This window comes from Pelobates fuscus, chromosome 6, assembly GCF_036172605.1.
Source record: "Pelobates fuscus isolate aPelFus1 chromosome 6, aPelFus1.pri, whole genome shotgun sequence".
Taxonomy (NCBI): domain Eukaryota; kingdom Metazoa; phylum Chordata; class Amphibia; order Anura; family Pelobatidae; genus Pelobates; species Pelobates fuscus.
Genome location: NC_086322.1, coordinates 161,402,110 through 161,425,100, shown reverse-complemented (window position 1 = coordinate 161,425,100; position 22,991 = coordinate 161,402,110). Strand labels below are relative to the sequence as shown.

Here is a 22,991-nt window from a genome sequence, read left to right as displayed (position 1 = left end):
GTTCTGTACTGTAAAGTGAACCTGTCATGACAGGTTCATTTTAAGCTAAATACCCATTAATGGATTGAATACATTATATATCACAGAGATGCATGACGTATTCAATGTAAAATATTGAGATATACTCACCTTACCTCTGATCCAATGCCACAATTTTCTGCAAGGACACATGCTCTTGCACTATGGCACCTGGTGCCCCTACTTCAACAAGTAGGCATCACAGCAGTTTCACACTCTAAGAAATCTTTGCCAATGTTTCTGATGCCAGAAGCTGTAGCCCTGACCCTTTTATGACATTACTAAACCACACCCGCTCCATGATGTCTTTGCGTTATTGAAAACAGCCACTTGTAATTTTGAGGCCTGGCTATAATGGAAACACTCAAAAACAAATAAATGGACCAGACATAGAAATAGCAGGTATGCTGCCTGTAGAACTGGACTCATATAGTGCAGAAACCTTCAGAGATAAGGGAAGACAAAAAACTCCACTTACCTGATGATAGAAGAGATGGTGGGGAGACTCCTGTGGCGGGACTACTGCCTGTTTGTGAATTGCTGTATGTCATCCCCTGTGTTTTCTGCTATATTTGTGTTTATTCCTATGTCTTACCTGCTCCCCGGGGACCACCTCAAAACCTCATTTAGAATGTTTACTTAGAATGTTTACACCTCGTTAGAATGTTTGCACCTCGCTAACGGGGTGTGAAAACCACAAACTGCAAGGGAAGCCTCGGTGTGTGCCGAGACTGGGTAGCGGTCCGTTCATTAAACAAATGCCATCCAGGGGAAGCATTCGCGGGTTGCTTCCCACCTCATTCGGCTCTCGAATGAGGACCTCCCCAGAGTCCTTGGAGTGTTCACACCAAATAATTCGAACATTGACAACTTACAACATAAGTGTGAAACCGCAAGGGAAGTAATTAATGAGTGCTTCCCTGGGTGGCCACCATTTGTACAGACAAACACCAGCCACGGGGAGCACTCATGTGCTGAAAGGAGGCACCTCCCTTGCCTGGTTTCACCCAGGAACCCCGCAAACGGAGATGGCTTGTGGCGGTTACCTTCTGAGAGTCCGTGAGATTGCTGGGGACACTCTTTGGGGATAATGGCAGTTTGGCAGGCTTTCTGTACCTGAGAGCCAGGAAGGCAGGAGTTTTCCTCGTGGTTGGACTCCCAGGCAAGATCCCTGCCATGGGAAGTGGGAAACCCTATATTTGGGGGTCAATGACATTGTCATTGTGTGTGCTCCGCCCGTTGCAAGGGGAAAGTATAAAGCCGAGTGTTGGCATTAAAGTTGTTGTTGTACACCTGGATCTGTGTGTCATCCAGTTATTGGGGAAAATTGGTCTCTTTATCTATTAATAGCGAGGGTAACCAGCCAGGTTATCCAGGTCCCATTACAACTCTAATTCCCCCCCATATATCAGTACATAATCAATGAAACAGCATTTGATTTTGTGCATAATAAACTTTGGTTTTATTTTAGTGAGTGCTTTCTCTGGCGTTCTTTCATTGCTTATGTTCTTATGTGCCCTAGACCCATAAATACTTGAGTTTTACATCTGTTCAGTGCCCTGTTGTGGCTTCCAGTTTGGTTTTCCAAGAGCACGTTTTTTTCTATACTCTGATTTTTGATATTGGCTTGTCTCAACTTTTTTTTAGCAAGTTTGTGTATCTCAACAACTCCTTTGTAACACCCACTTTCAGTGTGCCTTTGCTCCTCCTGCAGTCTTCATTGATTTACCCTGCTTGGGGACACTTCATTTCTCAGCATCTGAATGGAGTGATGTCAGTCACTCGAATCCTATGCTCCATAGCCAATGCTGGCAATGTCAATTAGGGATTTGCTAAGACCTGTGGTGATGATGTAGGGAGTAGAAAGACCTCCTGTGGGAGGTCTACTCTGCTTTCTCCTGTCAGGGAGACTCTATGCTAAAGAACTGACTTACAGTTGGAGAAAGACTTATTATTTAATAGGTTTATCTCCCAGTCATTATATATGCTAGGAAATCTGCTATCACAATGCAGTGAAATGTGATTCCCTTTTCATGCCCTTTAAAAAGAACATAAGTTGTAGATACAGTGATAGCTACAATGTTCCAGATCATTGGATCTATATTCTTACAAAGTAGTGAACACGGAAGTGGACCACTCCAGTTAAGACCTGCAGAAGGATAAACATGTGGTCATATCTTGCAGTGGGTGTGGAGTTCATTGGTATTACATTTACCTTTAAATAAGGCATGTATGATGGTTTGTCTATATTATTAATTTTGATATTGACATAATACCATCATAATTAGCCTTTAAGATACATCAGAAGTGATCCCATCTTCTTGATAAGACTCCTTTTGATGAAAGAGGTGGTACATTCAGGGCAAAAAATGAGCAGTACTGCTCACAAACAATGACATCCCATCTAGTTTACCAAATAGGTTGTTTACCTGTGCAATATCCAAGGGCTTCCTATTTTTTCAGTAAGGCTAGTATTAAGTATACATAGCTACACATCTATCCCCCTCTTTGACAAACAGGACAAATTCAGATATTTTGGATAAAAGCTCGGCTATTGTTCTTTTAACTGTAGAAGTAGATGAATCGGGAATATGAAATGCAAGAACAAATAAAATGTGCTTTGATATTTGTAATTGGAATTTAATCAGAAATATGTTTTAGGGTGTATGCTCTGATTGATGGTATTTGTAATTACTTTACATCATGACCTTTGCAGTACTACCAAAAACATACAAGTTGATCAAGAAAGAGTTATACAACAAAAAAAAAGAAGGAATTGATCATTTTTCTTACTTAATAGAATGCATGTTTCATATACAATTTAATAATATACATGATAGTTTAGGGTGTATTGCGACTTACCCTCCTTTTCAGGTATGTAGTGAAAATGTGTACCTAAAGTTACATGATATTCAGTTTATGAGCAGGATAAAGGGCTTATTTGACAATCAAAAAGAAAACTTGTAAGGCATTAGTTTAAACATAACCTATTGTTTGTGTATTAACCAACTGAGAGTTCTTGTCACATGTTTCGTTTATAACACCCATTGCAAAAGAAAAATAAACTATGAAAGAGTTCATCATATTGCCCGCTTTTACAAAAAAAACAAGTGTTCATTCAACTGTTCTAAACTTGAGTTTACAAAAGGTTTTAGAAAAAAATCTATGAGAAACTACACATCTGTTGTGCTATCAAGCTTTCAAAATGAAGGCTAGTAGAACCTTTTATCTATTAGCAGGAGTCGGTCCTGTTCAGCATAACAGATAAAAAGCACAGTGTGCTAAATACACTGGAGTCTAAAAATGGTATTTAACTTTTTCCTTCATCTTCCAATTTTTGTAGGAAATTGTGTGCATGAGTAATGACAAAAAGTCACTGTGTCCCAGGGAGCATACAGTTTACAACCAGAATTTGCAATCCAAGTTTTCTTGTGAAAACAAAGGTCAACTGCATAACAGCTTTCTGTACTATATCATACTTAATGGTACCTCACTTACCTGTATAATTATTTGTATTTCCAGCACTTCCTTTTTTAAAAGCCATTATCACTAAAAAGTGTTATTTAACACAAAAGCATTATTAAATTCTACTCATCTACCAGCAACAATTTCATTCAGAGCAGTTTTGATAAAGGGTAAGAACGTTGCATCAGCATTTTAAATGTCATATGAGTGGCCTAAAGAAGTTCTCTCGATGGGGATCATTTTTTAAAGGTTACATTGCATCTTTTTCCTTTTACTAATATATAGATATCAAGATTATTAAAACATATGTTGGTATATTACTAGCTTTATTTTAACACATTTGATTAATAAAGAATTGGATGGCCCAGTGAAACTTTATTTTCTTCAATGAAATCTTTACTATTGGCCAAATATGGTGGTCATGCTGTCCTTTTAATTAGAAACATGTAAAAATGCAAAGCATCATATATTTTTTATTAAACTTTCTGTTTTACATATTTAACTAAATATTTACTATTTTATTTTCCTGTTTATACGAATAATGTTTGTTTGTTTTTTATCTATTGAGAGCTGATTTTTTTTCTTTTCAGATAATAATTACAAGAATTATACATTCAATATTGTATTTTTTTCAGAAAAAGCAGGTCATCAACCATGACTTTGCTTTCATAATAATATTTTTATTTTCATTTATCAAATATTTTTACACAGTTTAGATAATGACAAAAAAACGTGTAGGATATAAAATAAATCTACAAAGCTTGCATGTTCCTATTTTTGCTTTACACAATATCTAAACTAATCATCTTAAATTATAATAAATCACTATTTTATTATGGAACATCTGTTGTACTAGTTATTTCTTATTTAATGGTTTTCATATTAGACATGTGCCAGTGCTAACTGTGCAGCAAATATGGTATTTTCATCACAGACATTTATATATGCATGCCCCATGTACCGAAATATAGCCTTCTGCTGTTTTCAGAGTCATGTATCTAAAATGTGGGCAAAGCATAAATGTGTTACCTAAAAATAAATATTGAAGGAAATATATTGCTGTAAAGCTAAACTATATGGTAAGTTTCTGAGGTAGATAAAAATGAGCAAGGTTTTGTAATTATGCGTTTTTATCATATGATAGCAGAATGTATCTTTAGTCCAAGCTTTCCTTTTATATATATATATATATACACATACAGTGAGGGAAGAAAAGTATTTGAACCCCTGCTGATTTTGAACATGTGTCCACTGACAAATAAATGATCAGCCTATAAGTTGGTTTCTCCCCACTGGTATACCCTGTGTTCAGAATAGTCTTGGTTAACTTTATCCAATTTCTGTTGTTTGAAGCTGATTAGGTCATTTTGGTAAGAGGTTAGATCGGCATTGAGATTTTTAATCAAATCATCACAGTTAGGAGCTTTGAGAACATCAATATTCTTAGTCTCAAATTCCCTAATATTTATCTTAGTAAATTTAAGTTCACGGCCTACCTCCTCAATAACCACCAACATCAAATCCAACAAACATTTATTCAGGATACCTATTCATTTTCTACATACTTCAGGATTATTGCGCCCAATAGTGGGTACATTGCGGATGTGAAACCCATGTGGGATTTTTTCATACGATAATAGTCAGACAAGTATATTGCATGCAATTCAAGGTCTATCTTCCTCTGTTTTAATCTTTCCAATTGATATATAATATCCTTACTTGTTGTTGTTTTAGGTAGATCTCCATTAGTCCATGACCACAGGACAGCTGCTGCCTGTTCCTCAGTAAACTGTAACATTTCAGAATGTTCTGTATACGCTCCTGCTTTGTCCTCCATCTTTGATCCCTGCTAGAGGGAACTCTTCACAAATACAGTCAGTTGTTGCCAGGAAATGGGGACCAGGCTAGTCCCTAAATAGTAATATTATAATCCATGATCCTGCACTCACATTTGTAGTATAAGTGCCACGGTGCTCTTTCAGCAAAATCAACATAAATCTCAATGAAGAAAGGCACACACTGGGCTTTTTGAAGAAAATTATTCGTCTTTATTAATAACACACGGGTTACAGCAAATCAACGTTTCAGTCCATCATAGGACTTTCATTAGGATAACCCCATAACTCCAAAACACATATAGATCATATATATATTGCAATTTCATGGGCAATGTGTGTAAAAAAGCTTGTCACTCTCCTTTCTAATAAATCTGATCTTGAAAAAGACCCAAATTTAATTTGAGCCTTTCTGGAAGGGGATTCATGGAATTCTGGAAGCATTTTCTGATGATCCACTGCCCTTTGAACCGACCTTGATGCACCAACACCACACCAAGACACCCAGCACTAGATACAAAAAAATGATCACAATTAGAATCCTTAATCTTGTAAAACAGATTATCCCACAATTCTGGAAGAGACCAGAAAACCCTACAATGGCCATGTAGTTCTCTCAGATGGAGGACCTATAAGCAGTAGAGGAGCTAAACATGACAGCAGCTGACAAGACACAAATGTACTTGGACATTTGGGCCCACTTTGCTACCGCAGTGGCAAACTTTGCTAGCAAACTCCATTAATGAGATGAACCCCCCTACCATGAGAAACCCCACTAATGGGACAAACGCCAAACCTGACATCCCTTATATGAAGACAAACTCCACAATGGTGATAACACCCCCCCCCCCCCCCCCCCAGACAGACAGACAGACAGAAAGAAAGAAAGAAAACTACTGGCACCTAGAGATTGTAAACTCTCATAATGTAAGATATGTGGGGACCTACGTTTCCATTTTCTTGCAATCTACCATTGATAAGACCTGTGCATCTCTCATTTATGCTTGAACATCATACCTTACGAGACACAGCAAACCTTCTTGCCACAGCTCGCATTGATGTGCTATCCTGGATGAGCTGCACTACCTGAGCCACTTGTGTGGGTTGTAGACTCAGTCTAATGCTACCACTAGAGTGAAAGGACCGCCAGCATTCAAAAGTGACCAAAACATCAGCCAGGAAGCATAGGAACTGAGAAGTGGTCTGTGGTCACCACCTGCAGAACCACTCCTTTATTGGGGGTGTCTTGTTAATTGCCTATAATTTCCACCTGTTGTCTATCCCATTTGCAAAACATCATGTGAAATTGATTGTCTCTCAGTGTTGCTTCCTAAGTGGACAGTTTGTTTTCACAGAAGTGTGATTGACTTGGAGTTGCATTGTGTTGTTTAAGTGTTCCCTTTATTTTTTTGAGCACTATATATATATATATATATATATATATATATATATATATATATATATATATCTTTCATCAGCATCATAGAGGGCAAAGAATGACGTGATTCTATAATTAACACAGTACTCTGTTCCATGGGTAAATGTGGAAGGAAACAACAAAAATATATCCTCTTAGCAGTGCATTTTCAAATCTAGAGTTTGGATTGAGTGGAATAGGACACTGGTGTATACAGACATTTGATAATTAGTCATTAAAGGAGGAACTCTAGGCAAGAAGCAGCAATTGCCCAGAGCACCTGCATTGCAAGACTTCTCACTGAGCTGCAATGGGATCTCTGTGATTGGACAGCCACAGAAAGTCTGGTCTGTGTTAGAAGGAGATGGCTTGAAAAGACAAGACAATAGAACTGCAGCTTTTGCAAGCAGTTTTTATATATACCCTAATTGACAAAATACATAACCAAATAAATGCAGGTTTTCATTTTGGGTACATCTACTAAACAGTGATTTTCAGGTATTTTGAATTTAGACAGTTGGTGTGTCTCTTTAATATTTTAGGGAAGATTGAGGATGTATTGTTTTCTAAGAATGTCTTGTGTTGCAATAATTTACTTGTATGTTATGATAAATAATGGTTATTTCTTTCCAATATGATAAACATGTGAGTCCTTGTGGATTGCACTGATGTAAAGCGAAGAGAATAGCAGAAAATAGCAATTATCATTCTTTGTTACACTCACATTCTATTTTTCCATTGACATCTCTCAATGACCAGCAAACTGTTTGTATACATGTCCTTATTTCTATATCTACTTGTAAAGTGTCATTGGGAGTTTTATTAAAGAAATAGAAAATGCTTTATTTAATAAGGTCTTTGCTTATGCAAGATAGGACAAGTAAATACTTTGACATTCGTCTTTGTTAAACTGTTAGATGACGTTTGTTTGCAGAATATTCTATGAATTCTCATTTATGTACCTTGCCTGCCACTTGGCTTGCCTATTCAAATTCAAGCTTAGGTTATGAGAAATTGTTTAATATATATTTTATCCAATAATTGATATACATTTTGTAAGAGGTGCATTTTATATTTTAGACCCAGAATCATTTCAAGGTTAAATAAACATCCTATAGTATCACATTATGGAATATTTCATTATGTTGCCCTGTTCCAGGGTTGAGAGGAAAAAAATACATGAGTGTTTCCTATTTAAATTATGATAATATAAAATTGAAGTATGCTAGGTAGTCAAATTTCAGGACAACTCACTTGTAGATGGGTGGCATACAAACAGATTTTGGAGAATACAACATAATGAATGTACTACACCAACTACCTCAATGTCCTGTATAATTTAACTAATAAGAGTAAAAAATTAGCTCAGTTTACAGTAGGGTCTTAGTATGTTGTTCTACACCAGTGTGTTTTAAATAATAATAATAAAAAAAAAATGTTCCTAATACTTTAAATACATATACTTATAGGTAACAATGTAAATCAAGTGTTTTTATTTCTATAAAATAACCAATTAATATACATACAGATTTTTTATATAATTTTATGTGGTTTTTTTTCAGAAACATACCGCTTGCCATTTGTATTTCAATGGCTATTGTGACCGTTGGATATGTATTAACAAATGTGGCTTACTACACAACTATTACTGCAGAAGAACTGATCCTCTCAAATGCCGTTGCTGTTGTAAGTGAGAATTCGATAAGAGGCACACGATCACTGTTTCCAGGATTTTTCATCAGTAATTTGATTTAAGATGATGATATGTTACTTTGTGCGCTCAAGTAGCTGTAAAGATCACAAGTACCATTTGGATATTATTATAAGTATAACAATCTCTCAATAACTTTTCAAAAGCTTAACTACCTGTTTGGTCTGTTGCCTTGCAAATCAAATGACTTCCTTGATGATCAAATCATTCATCTGATTTTTAGTGAATGAACAATGTAAAACAGAAATGCATAAGCAAATGATAACACTGAATATTGCAAGATAAAAAAAACACACACACACATCTGCAGCAATGTAGCAGGTAAATTATATTAAAAGGACTTACATGGAAGAGAAATGTGTATCTTTTTAGAAGAGATTTATCTTTTTAAATGCACTTACTCTTAGAGAGAAACTAGCACCTTCCCACTGCATTATATGTGGTCCAGTTCAAAAAGGATCTAAGGGACGGGGGCTTGTCATTCCCAAAATTGTTGTCATGTGAGCCACACTATTAACTATTACTATTCACAATTTGTTGTCAACAGATGTTGCCATATTGCCAGCAATAGCAGCTTATTTACAATAGAAGCAGTGTACGCCAACCACATTTTTCTTCCTATTTTATTTGTTTTTCTTATTTACTCTTTTTTTTTTTTTTTTTATTCTTTATTTTTCTTTGTGCAGGGAGTAACGAAAATGTTTGTCAATGCCACAACAGCATATGCAAAAGATAGAGACACAGTTGTTGTACATTTGTGACATAAGAATATCGGCACTTTTTTAAGTGTTATGTTTTAAACTCACTATGTGCAGCAGATTATACACGCTTTAAGTAATTAAGTTGTGAGATCGTAGCAGAGATTTCAACAAAAGATAACAGTATGATTAGTTATACGTTGAGACATGAGTAGAAGAGGAGCAATGGGTCGTTATGACCGCTGCATGCCTAGCTAGGGACATAGATATCGTGGTCATGCTTAATAAACCGTTGTAGGTTAAAAAGGTACGTAAGTTGAACTAACTTCTATAACAGCATAGCCAGGCTATACATAGATAATTGCTACTTATCACGGCACAAAGGTAAACAAAAAAACATAAGAAAAGCATAGACGCAAACCATGATAATAACATGCTGATAACTGAGAGTATCACCACCCAGAGAGTATCCAGGAAAATAGTCCTGTGTAGGTTTAGTCCGCTTTAATCAGCCGATGCCAGCTCTGGATGCCTGACTGGTGGGCCATGTATAGTGGCAGAGTCGATGCTTCGGCGGGACATCATCTCCGCTGGGCCCTGGGGGGGCTTTCTGGCTGTGTCCGTCGCATGTTGGGAGCCTTGCTGCATCCCGAGGAGCTGCGTGGCCCCTAGTTTGAGTCCCTGGTTTCCGGGTAGTATTTCGCTGGTCGGCAGGCTCTGCCGCTGTTGGGCAGTGAGTGGGTCGTGCTTGCCCGGCAGTCTCGCTCTGGTTTGTGAGCGTGGTAACTTTCTGGTGTTGTTTCCTTCGGGAGGTCGCTTTGGGAGCTCTTGGTGTGTACCCACTTATTTGGCATCTGGTTGCCGGTCGGATCCATGCTGCTGCCACTTGCCAAGTTTTATTCACTCACCACCTTTAAAACGGAGAATTAACTGGGCCTCTCTGACCCAGAACTTTGCTACCATGTGTCCATGCTGGTGGGAGTGGCTGACTGTACAATATCACCCACCAAGAGATTATGAACAACAGTAAAGCAACAGAAACATGCATGCCCAATACAGTTCTTTCCTTATCTACTCCCTCAGGCTAAACTCCAAGCAAGCCTCAAAAACCAACTAAACTCATCTTTTTGACACTGATAGTTTTTGATAAGAAACCAGCAGAGTATCATCCCTCATTTCCCAACTTCATATCCTTTTAACCTAACCTTTCCCTTGGGTATTCTTTTTAACTGCAAAAGATTACCAACATCTACCTCTCTGAAACATCCACACACAGAAGAAATTATTATCCAACTCTACTTTAGTGTGGGGTTACAATCGACAATACTAACAGTGGATGCATATTCTAAAAAAACTCTTGTTGACCTGGTAGAAGAACTTTTTTCCTAAAATTTCCCTAGTGCCATCAATACAAAACACCTAGAATATCCTACAACTTTCTCAGCTGTTGGTATAGAACCCTTTCCCAGTTGCATGACATTTTCCCTGAGTTTCTGAAAAATGTTGGAGATGTGGAGAGGAAGCAAGATATAGCAAAGAAAATATAGAAGAAATGTTTTAACTAAGAAAAATATATGTATATTATGTTTACAGACATACGCAGAACGTCTCTTGGGTAATTTCTCCCTTGCAGTTCCCATCTTTGTTGCGTTATCTTGCTTTGGATCCATGAATGGGGGTATTTTTGCTGTCTCAAGGTAAGTAATTTCAGCCCAACTAAATTAAATGTAGGGATATAAATTATGCACAAATGTTTTAGAGCCAAGGTTAAAAACAAGGCGTTAGTGAACATGAGGAATACATTTTTTTGTAATGTTTTTATGTCATTATTTATACTTGTTACATAGCTACATAGTTACATAGCTGAAAAGAGACTTGTGTCCATCTAGTTCAGCCTTCCTCACATATGTTTTTGCTGTTGATCCAAAAGAAGGCAAAAAACCTAGTCTGAAGCGCTTCCAATTTTGCAACAAACTAGGAAAAAAATCCTTCTTGACCCCAAAATAGCAGTCAGATGTCTCCTTGGATCAAGCAGCTATTAGTTATATACAAATAAGCTCAACTCCAGCCTGAAGTGTTACATTATACATAGAGATGCCTGCTCCTCATTACAGGTTTACAGATATGGAATAGTTCATATATGCTGAATAAACCCATAGTGTATATGTGTGTATAGACAGACAGATAATATATGAACTTTTGCGCATAGGGATGTGTAAGGGGAAATGGGGGTAATACAAATATCTATAAACCACTGCAAATGCATATTTTTCCAAAAATAAATGCTTCAATGATAGTTTTATTCAATTCTGTGTATTTGGTTGACCGTTTTTAACATATGTTTGTATTAATGTTTAATAGAAATATGTTTACCATTTTATTTGTTTCATCAGGATGTTCTATGTTGCATCCCGAGAGGGTCACCTTCCAGAAATTCTATCTATGATTCACGTACACAAACATACTCCTTTGCCAGCTGTCATTGTTTTGGTAAGCTAAATATTAGCAATACCTTTTAGCTGTGCTTGTGTAGGAAGAATTATTTTTGTATTGTAGAATGTGGTTTTCCTAACATGGCTCATTATTTTTATGTCTTATACTTTTTAATAGCATACATTATTCTTGCAATTATTGAAATGATTACACAGATGCTCACAGCGGAGACCAGACTGTCGTATAATAGCATTTTTATTACAATTGACTGTAAATGCCCACGTCAAAAAGTTTATTTGACCAATTTCTGAAGTCATAAAATTGAAATTAATGCTATTTAACATGATCCAAATTAAAATAGGTGACAATAATATATATATTTACCTCAAAGAGTTAATTGAACTACAATCTAAAAACTGGTGAGTCCAGCCCTAGCCATCTCTGGTTTAATTTATTTTTGAAAATAGAATATATTGTCTCTCTGAGCATTTTGTTAAGAAGGGGGATATTGTCAATTGGTCCAGTTTTTCCCAATTTCAGTAAAAATTTCCATTAATAGAAATAGCTGTAAATTTTCTAAACGAAAATGCCATCAGTAATGGACATTGACAGGGATTTCTGGTGATTACGTATTTTATGCAGCTTATAAGGATTTTGTAGAATCACTAACAGGGTTATTCACTAAAGTAAGAATTCATAGTGAATTCAAAGTGAGTTGTAAATTTAAGGCCAAATGCTTGTGAAATAAAGGATTATTTCTCTTAAATATTTTTTTCCAGTTTAACTATTTTGACCTTAGATTTGAAATTCACTCAATTTAGTAAATAAACCTGTTAGTGAATTGCACATGTATTTATTAGAGAGCGATAAGCTTTTTTTTTTTCAGTCTTGCAGCAAAAATTTGCCCACATTTCTATTTATTGATTGGCACAACTTTGCTGCAGTGCCAGTTAGCAAATGGTTCTGTATAAAGTAGAAATGCTCCATAAGGAACCATAAAAATTGCAATAATATTTAACATTGACTAAATTGTGTTGTAGATTCATGAACTCAGAGAAAGTAATTTTACCGATGGAAAATCTACACTTAGTAAGCAGAAAGCACCACCAGTACATTTAAACCTTTCAATGGTGCAACGGAATGCAGCATGTTGCACTTCTCAGACCTGTCCACTGAAAGTCAATGTAAAATAATTTATACATGCTGAGCATGTCATTTGCACACTCAACATATAATAAGAGAAAATATTAAAGTATGTACTTTAATTTTTTTTTTTTTAATGTGGGTTATAAATTATTTTTAAAAAGAAAAACAATCCCACCATCATCAGCATTGCATCCTGATCCCAAGAAGAAATTAAGGAAGGCTAAGGGAAGGAGTGTGTTCCCCACTCTACTGTGAGCATTAGTGTCATGGCCACTGAGACATCTAAACACATATTCCTCAGACATGAGGACTGCTGACACCTCCACTGGTGTTGCTTTCACCACCAACACTACTACCACCACTACTATTAGTAGAATTTAGTCTATGGATAGTGGAATAAGCAGCATGCCTGTTTCATCTGACTTATCACTCAGGGGGCAATTATATTTTGCTAAGCTTTTTCACATATCAATAACTTCTGCTTCCTTTGACACTGCAGAATATTCTACCCCAGCTAGTTTAAGTGTTACAGCTTCTGTGTTTTATGGTGCTTGGAGCAAGGGATTGGTAAAATTATAAGAGGAGAGTCCGGAGAGGAGAAGTAGCAGTCCCCTATTTTCTATATATATATATATATATACTGTGTACTTGTCACTTTGTCTAAATCCATCTCTATCTGAAGTAGAATTTTCTCATTTAGTGGAAACAGGTGGGTCATTATCTCCAGTACCAGTAACAGAAGTAGCTCACCCAGTGATAGTAATAGTGATAGTAATAGTACGCATTACTAGGGTCAGACTGGGAAGAAAATGTGGCCACAGGTATTTTTTAATCAAAACAGCCCAGTGAGAAGGGAGATGGGCCTGCGTGGGCCAGTGTTTTGTCATCACCAGTGACCAGGGCCGGACTGGCCCACCGGGGTATCAGGAAATTTCCCGGTGGGCCGCGGCACCTGGGGTTGGGCTGACAGCCCTTATCATTACTCAGGCAACTGTGATTCCTGCTGGCCATGTGTGAGCTGTGCGGCCGCACAGGGTACCATGGGAGCAGGGGGAGCCAGGCGGCCAGCACACCTCATAAATGGCCGGCCGGGATCATTAATTTTTTTTTTTTACAAATGTGCGGCGTGGGCGGAACTAGCACATGACGGGGCGGGGCTTAGCGTGCGGCGGGGACGGAGCTTACTGTGCGGCGGGGGGAGTCCCTGCTTCCCCAACACCCAGCCTCCAGGAGCTCCAAGGGATGTGGAGGTAAGAAGCAGGTCAGTGTGTCTGTGTGTGACTGCCTGTGAGTGTGTGACTGTGTTTGTGTGTGTGTGACTGTCTGTGTGTGTGTGACTGTGTGTGTGACTGTCTGTGTGTGACTGTGTGTGTGTGTGACTGTGTGTGTGACTGTCTGTGTTTGTGTTACTGTGTGTGTGTGTGACTATCTGTGTGTGTGACTGTCTGTGTGACTGTGTGTGTGACTGCCTGTTTGTGTGACTGCCTGTGTGTGTGTGTGACTGCCTGTGTGTGTGTGTGACTGTCTGTGTGTGACTGGCTGCCTGTGTGTGTGTGACTGTCTGCCTGTGTGTGTGAGACTGTGTGCGTGTGACTGTCTGCCTGTGTGCGTGTGCCTGTCTGCCTGTGTGCGTGTGACAGTCTGCCTGTGTGTGTGACGGCCTGCCTGTGTGTGTGACTGTCTGCCTGTCTCTGTATGTGTGGATGTTTGCCTCAGTGTCAGTGACTGTCTGCCTGTCTCTGTATGTGTGGATGTTTGCCTCGGTGTCAGTGACTGTCTGCTAGGGATCGACCGATTATCGGTTTTACCGATATAATCGGCTGATATTCTGTATTTTCGGTTAATATCGGTATCGGCCAATATAGATACCGATATTGGCGATAATACCTTCTAGGACCGCCAGGCTCATTACAAGCCCAGCGGTCCTGGGGGGGGGGGGGGGCGGCAGGAAGCTGTTTCTTACCATGCCAGCAGCTCCTGCAGCTCCATGTCTAAATCTCAGGAGACCCGCGTCCGCAGAGCGTTGCCACAGGTTACCATGGCAACGCTCGGCGCGGCACTAAGGGCCGTGAGATTTACACTGGGGAGCTGGAGGAGCTGCTGGCAAGGTAAGAAACTGCTTCCTGCCGCCCCCCCACAGTACTTAACAAGCCACTGGACCACCAGGGAATACTATATCCCCCCTCCCTGGTAAGAAGCATTGAGGGGGGCCTAAAAAAAAAACACCATTTAAATATTTTAAAAAATTTAAATAAAAAAATGTCCCCCCATTTTACACAAATTACATCACTACACAAACACACACACACACACACACACACACACTGCATTACATATACACACACATACTCTGCATTACATACACACACACACTGCATTACATACACACACTACACAAACACACACACACTGCATTACATACACACACATACACACACTGCATTACATACACACACACACTGCATTACATACACACACACTACACAAACACACACACACACACACTGCATTACATACACACACATTACACAAACACACACACACACACTGCATTACATAAACACAAACACTACACAAACACACACTGCATTACATACACACACACTACACAAACACACACACTGCATTACATACACACACACTACACACACACACACACACACACTACACAAACACACACAGACACACACACACACTGCATTACATACACACACACTACACAAACATACACACACTGCATTGCATACACACACACTACACAAACACACACACTGCATTATATACACACACTACACACACACACTGCATTACATACACACACACTGCATTATATACACATTACACATACACACATACTGCATTATATACACACAATGCATTCACTATACAAACTACACAAACACACACTCTGCATTCATTATACACACTACACAAACACACATTCTGCATTCACTATACACACTACACAAACACACATTCTGCATTCACTATACACACTACACAAACACATTCTGCTTTCAGTATACACACACTACACAACACCCACTGCATTCACTATATATACACACTACACAAATACTCACTGCATTAACTATACACACTACACAAACACACTCTGCATTCACTATATATACACACTACACAAACACTCACTGAATTCACTACACACACTACACAAACACACACAGCTCCCCTGTCTAAACACACTTCATCCACCACATGTGGCATGTATATTTTGTGCATTTACCTTTAGGGTTAGTTTATTTTTTCAAAATGGTAAATGTACAGAATATCGGCAAGTTATCGGCTATCGGCCTGAAAGTTCACAGATTATCGGTATCGGCTCTAAAAAATCAATATCGGTCGATCCTTACTGTCTGCCTGTCTCTGTATGTGTGGATGTTTGCCTCGGTGTCAGTGACTGTCTGCCTTTGTGTGTGTGCATCTGCTAGTGAGTGAGCGAGCGAGCATCTGTGTGTGTGTGCGCTCGCGCGCATCTGCTAGTGAGGGAGCCTCTGTGTGTGCCTGCTAGTGAGTTTGTGTGTGTCAGTGAGTTTGTCTGTAGTGAATCTGTGTGTTAGTGAGCTCTTCTGTAGGGAGCATGTGTGTGTCAATGGGCTTGTCTGTAGGGAGAGTGTGTGCGCATCAGTGAGCTTGTCTGTAGTAAGCTTGTGTGTGTATCAGAGTTTGTCTGTACTAAATTTGTGTGTGTGCCAGTAACCTTGTCTGTGTGTCATTGAGATTGTCTGTCAATTAACCTATTTGTGTGCATCAGTAAGATTGTCTGTGTCTGCATGTGCGTATGCTTTACTGTATAATTTTAATTACCCTGAAAGAACTAATATTTTGAATTAGAAGAAGAAATGTATCAATATATATATATATATATATATATATATATATATATATATATACCGTATATACTCGAGTATAAGCCGAGTTTTTCAGCACATTTTTTGTGCTGAAAAACCCCAACTCGGCTTATACTCGAGTCACTGTCTGTATTATGGCAATTTGCATTGTCATAATACAGACAGGGGGCTGTGGGGGCTGCAGAGCGGTTACTTACCTCTCCTGCAGCTCCTGTCAGCTCTCTCCTCCTCCGCGGCCCGGTCAGCACCTTGGTCAGCTCCCAGTGTAAGTCTCGCGAGAGCCGCGGGGTCATAGTGCGGCTCTCGCGAGACTTACACTGTGAGCTGACAGAGGAGCTGCACGGACCGGCGCGGAGGAGAAGGGAGCTGACAGGAGCTGCAGGAGAGGTAAGTGCTCTCCGCCAGCCCCCCTCCTCCCTACCCACTGAACTGCCAATGCCACTGGACCACCAGGGAAGGAGAGCAGCCCTCCCTGCCATGTATCAATCAGGGAGGGGGGGGGACGAAAAATAAATAGTAATATAATAAAATAAAATATTTATAAAATAAAAATAATAAAAAATAATATTCAAATAATAATTTAAAAATAAATAATAACAATGAATAATATAATAAATATTAATAATATTAATTAATATAAACAATAATCAAAATGCCCACCCCCACCAACGCATACACAAGCACACACTGCATCACACACACTCACACTTCATTCATATACACACACTGCGCACACACACACACTGCATTCATACACACACACTGCACTCATACACACACACTGCACTCATTATATATACACACACACTGTAAATAAATATTCAATTAACAATTTTTTTAGCATCTAATTTTATTTAGAAATGTACAAGTACAAGCTGCTGCATTTCCCACCCTAGTCTTATACTCGAGTCAATAAGTTTTCCCAGTTTTTTGGGGTAAAATTAAGGGCCTCGGCTTATATTCGGGTCGGCTTATAGTCGAGTATATACGGTATATATATTTTGCATATTTTGTATATTTTGTATATTTTTTATATATATATATATATATATATATATATATATATATATATATATATATATATATATATATATATATATAAGCTGTTGTACCTTGCACTCAGGCTTCAATGTTTCAGTCCCTCTTGTGGATCCTCTCTTAAATATTTCAATAAAAGTTACGTTTTAAGGAAATCCGAGAGTGCAGCCAACTATTTCAATTGCATATATATATATATATATATATATATATATATATATACACACCCTACATAGCACAATGACTTATGGGGCTGGCACAGATTTTTTTTCCAGGGCTGCTTCGTATCCCCAGTCCGGCCCTGCCAGTGACAAGCACATTGTTATAATTTGATTTATATGTTCAAAGCTGTATTCCTAGCACTATCACTCCCTCTGCCTCCCCCGTCATCCCCATCCCCTCAGCATTAAATAAAGGGTTAAAAACATTTTATTTACTTCCCTCATCCCAGCGCCGATGTCCCTCTGCACTGGACTGCGCAGCAAGTGCTTCGCGCATTGGACCTCCCCATAGGAAAGCATTGAATCAATGCTTTCCTATGGGGAAAAATCTGATGCTGGATGTATTTTCCGGTTTGCCCGATAACCAGTTGTAACGGACCGTTTCAGCAGACAAGGGGTTAAAATCTGTTTAGACGATAATCCCCTTTTCACAGACAGGCACAGCTACTGTAAAAGCACCAAAACTCACGAATTTGGATATAAATGAATGCACCAAACTCCCGAACGGCATACAAGGGAATAAGGTAGCACTCCAACTGGAACCTCACGAATAGCTGCCAGCAGACGAACAGGAAAAGCATACATCAGCTTACACTCCTAGCAATCAATCTCCAACAGCATACAGTGAATCCCCCCAAGAACGGGACAAGGCTCCGTGTTGAGGGTCAAGCAGTGGTCTGTTTATTGAGGGCTACCTGTCCCTGTATTTATGCAGGTCTCCCACCTGGTGGACACTCCCCTAGGGGACCAAATGGAAGACTGTAACAAAAGACAGACATTTAGCATTTCAGGACAAACAGAAGTAAAACATCCCCACAATGCATCCTGGCTTCCTCCCTTCTGCCCTGGAGATAATTGGAGAAGTAATCCAATTATCTCCCAGGACAAAGACAAAACTCCATTACACATGTGGGGACCTAAATACAGTATTATGTTTTAAAATATATAAAGTTACTTTTATTACGTTAAACACAGACATGTTACCTATCCCCAGATAGCTCAGGTCTGGGTGCACATTATTAGGTGAATGGCACCCAGACCACATGAATACAGTTTAATCGCCATGGAGCCAAAGTCTTTAATCACACGAATAGGCTCCATGGCATAGCTATCTGGGTTACCACAGTTCACATAAAAATACCGAAGGTACGGCTGTTCGGCTACATCTCCACGAATGGGAACTAGGAGACGGACAGCTCAGCGGTGTTCGTGCAAATAAGTGTCCGTTTATAGTTCCATAGTTTAGGTGCCGAACACCGCTGGCCGTACGGGACTTGTAAAATGGCCGCCGCCACGTGTTCGGTCGACGAACAAAGACCACCCTGCCTTCGTCAATTAAGCTGCGGGTGGTCAATTGGCGGCACACTCCAGCTCCCAGGTGGGCGTGCAATCGGTAGTTTGTATACGAATAAGCCTTTCTGCAGGGCAAATAAGTATTTTAAAGTCTGGTCCATAGTCCAAAGGCAGCAGGCTGGCCTGGTTGCCCGGCTCCTCCAATGCAATGTGGCGAGATTGCCTGCCCATTGCCATTTGTCAACTAAGTGTCACAACATTGTCCACTTCCATCAATGCCGATCCACTCAGATCTTTATTAGCCACAATGTGAAGGTTTGAGGCCAATATATTGTGCTAAAGTACTGTTTGGCATTACTTTAACAGCTTTACAGAAAGCCAAACTGCAAAGTGTGGCAAGAAAGCTAGTAAGGGAAGAAAGTTTATCTCACTAATGTCAGTATTATGCAACATCTGCAGACACCATAAGTCTGTATTACTGAGATAAAAATAGAAATAGAAAGTACAAAGGCTGGCAGCCTGGTACTGTATCTGATTCTGCACAACCAACTACCACCATCAGTATCTCTTCCACTTATACCACTCTTAGAAAGAGCATGTCGGATATTGAGCATAGCACCATGAGACAAATGGAACAGAAAGACCCAAGTCAGGAGACATGACTCCAGTCCACTCTTGAACATTTTGTTGGATTTCATCCATGGGTCTGAATGCTTATCTGCTGCTATAGGGGGAGCTTCCCTTTTCATGATAGAAGGAGATCCCTTTCAGCAGGTGATACAGGTCCTTGCTCTACAGTACATAATTTCTTTATGATTCACATTTAGAAGAACTATTGTAACTCTACTATTCCTGCATGCTACTATTGAAGGGGAAGCTGGGCTCTAGGTCAATGGGTGTACTTCATCACAGATTCATTGAATGCTCCTAGTGACCAGCATGTCTTCCTCTCCTTGATGATACACTTGTGACAGCCCACGGTGCTTGAGTATGGTTGTGGTAGTGGAGGACGCCTAACCTTATCAGCATGTCAGGCTAGGATTAGATCTGTAGGGTAGCAGGGCTGTTGATGTCTCCATGCTACATGCTGAAGTGATGGCTCCCTTTTTGTAAAATGCCTTTCATTGTAGTTGTTTCTCCCTCCCTGAGTCTTGCGGTTCCTGCTATATCCACAAACACAGGTAGCATAAGCTGATAGGCCATTGTGTTTTTCCACACTGAAGGTTAGTCACTACTGCTAGACACTGGATTTGTGGTAAAGCTTTGTCTGCACACTAATATATACTCGAGTATAAGCCGAGTTTTTCAGCCCATTTTTTGGGCTGAAAAACCCCAACTCGGCTTATACTCGAGTCAGAGTCTGTATTATGGCAATTTGCATTGCCATAATACAGACTTGGGGAGAGGGGGGCTGGCAGAGCTGTACTTACCTGTCCTGCAGCTCCTGTCAGCTCTCTCCTCCTCCGCCGGTCCGTTCAGCACCTCGGTCAGCTCCCAGTGTAAGTCTCGCGAGAGCCGCGGCTCTCGCGAGATTTACACTGTGAGCTGACAGAAGAGCAGAACGGACGGCGCAGAGGAGGAGAGAGCTGACAGGAGCTGCAGGACAGGTAAGTACAGCTCTGCCAGCCCCCCTCTCCCCCCACTGAACTGCCACTGGACCACCAGGGAAGGAGAGCCCCCCTCCCTGCCATATATCAAGCAGGGCGGGGGGACGAAAAAAAAAAAAAAAAAAAAATAAGAAATAAAATAATAAAAAAAAAATTAATAATAAAAAAAGGGGTATAAGGACCACTATGGGAGGGGGGGGTATAAGGACCACTATGGGAGGGGGGGGTATAAGGACCACTATGGGAGGGGGGGGGGTGGGTTAAGGACCACTATGGGAGGGAGGGGGGTATAAGGACCGCTATGGGAGGGAGGGGGGGGGTATAAGGACCACTATGGGAGGGAGGGGGGGGGGGTAAGGACCACTATGGGAGGGAGGGGGGGGGATAAGGACCACTATGGGAGGGAGGGGGGGGATAAGGACCACTATGGGAGGGAGGGGGGTATAAGGACCACTATGGGAGGGAGGGGGGGTATAAGGACCACTATGGGAGGGAGGGGGGTATAAGGACCACTATGGGAGGGAGGGGGGGATAAGGACCACTATGGGAGGGAGGGGGGGGTATAAGGACCACTATTGGAGGGAGGGGGGTATAAGGACCACTATGGGAGGGAGGGGGGGTATAAGGACCACTATGGGAGGGGGTGGGATAAGGACCACTATGGGAGGGAGGGGGGTATAAGGACCATTATGGGAGGGAGGGGGGGGTATATGGACCACTATGGGAGGGATGGGGGGGATAAGGAACACTATGGGAGGGAGAAGGGGGATAAGGACCACTATGAGAGGGAGGGGGAAGTAAGGACCACTAGGGGAGGGGAGGGTAAGGACCACTGGGGGAGGGGTGAGTCAGGACCACTGGGGGGGGGGGGGGGTGAAGGAACACGGGGGTGGGGAGGTAAGGACCACTGAGGGAGGAGGAGGGGAAGTCAGGACATATGGGGGGGGAGGGGCGGCAAAAATTTTTTTGCCTACGGCGGCAAATATCCTTGCACCGGCCCTGCACACACTGCATTCAACACTGCATTCATGCACACACACACTGCATTCATGCACACACACACTGCACTCATGCACACACACACTGCACTCATACACACACTGCACTCATACACACACGCTGCACTCATACACACACACATACGCACACACTGCATTCATTATACACACACTGTAAATAAATATTCAATTAATATATTTTTTTTAGGATCTAATTTTATTTAGAAATTTACCAGTAGCTGCTGCATTTCCCACACTAGTCTTATACTCGAGTCAATAAGTTTTCCCAGTTTTTTGGGATAAAATTAGGGGCCTCGGCTTATATTCGGGTCGGCTTATACTCGAGTATATACGGTAGTTTGTTTCTGCCGAAATTCTGGACTGGAGCCAAGTAAAGCTTACTATATAGAGCCTGGCACGGCTCTACACTTGTGAGTTACATTCCACAAGCACTTTATACCATATATGTATATGGAAAGCACTATGTGTTTGTTTTGTGTTTATCTTTTACTGATTGGAACATCTTCCATACATTCATAATCTGTGTATAAATTTAATTTGTGTACTCATTAAGGGGGTAACTATTTATCGGTTTTATTTGTGGATGGACTAGAGTCTGTTGTCTGATTTAAAAAAAAAAAAATTCTTGGTGAACTGGTCTGGCCTGAATGTTTCCACTGTGCACAAATGTAATAAATACTAATATCTGTGAACCAAAATAATTAGATTATGAGTGTTATCTCACAGTTTCAGAAACAGCTGTAAAAGATAATAATCTGATACCTGAGCAGGGACTTGCTGGAGAGAAAGCTATTATTTTGTACTCTCACTGTTCATTCATTCATTGATTTATTTGCATATGACTAATTTAGACTTTGGCCTTTTGCTCTTCAGTCTCACAATCAAATCAACCAACCCCTGCCATTCCCCTCCCCCCCCCCCCCCCACCAGAAAAAAAGAAAAATGCAATGTATTCTAATGGAATTGTTACCTCTTTATTGCAAAGGGGACCTGCCTAGTATTTTGTTACTGGACTGCCATTGTAGGTAGGATTAATCTGATATTAAAATGCCAATGAATGTTACCTCTGTAATGGCACACATAGGCCAAAATTTCTTTCAGATCTAGTCCCTGTAATGTTTAAATTGAGTACCTGGATTAACTGAAGGGCATTATATTTGATTTTTGTTTTGTCAATTCACACTTCTCTTACACTCTATTTTTAATGCTTGAGTATGA

The 22,991-nt window shown here is 40.1% G+C and overlaps 1 protein-coding gene across 1 annotated transcript in view; it reads left to right on the top strand.

Moving 5' to 3' along the window:
* Positions 1–22,991, top strand: part of SLC7A11 (solute carrier family 7 member 11) — a 254,563-nt gene that overhangs the window by 195,176 nt on the left and 36,396 nt on the right. Inside the window, exons 7-9 of the mRNA XM_063458437.1 lie at positions 8,298–8,421; positions 10,738–10,841; positions 11,538–11,634. Coding sequence (XP_063314507.1) covers positions 8,298–8,421; positions 10,738–10,841; positions 11,538–11,634 — 325 coding nt within the window. The remainder of the gene's footprint in view (positions 1–8,297; positions 8,422–10,737; positions 10,842–11,537; positions 11,635–22,991) is intronic.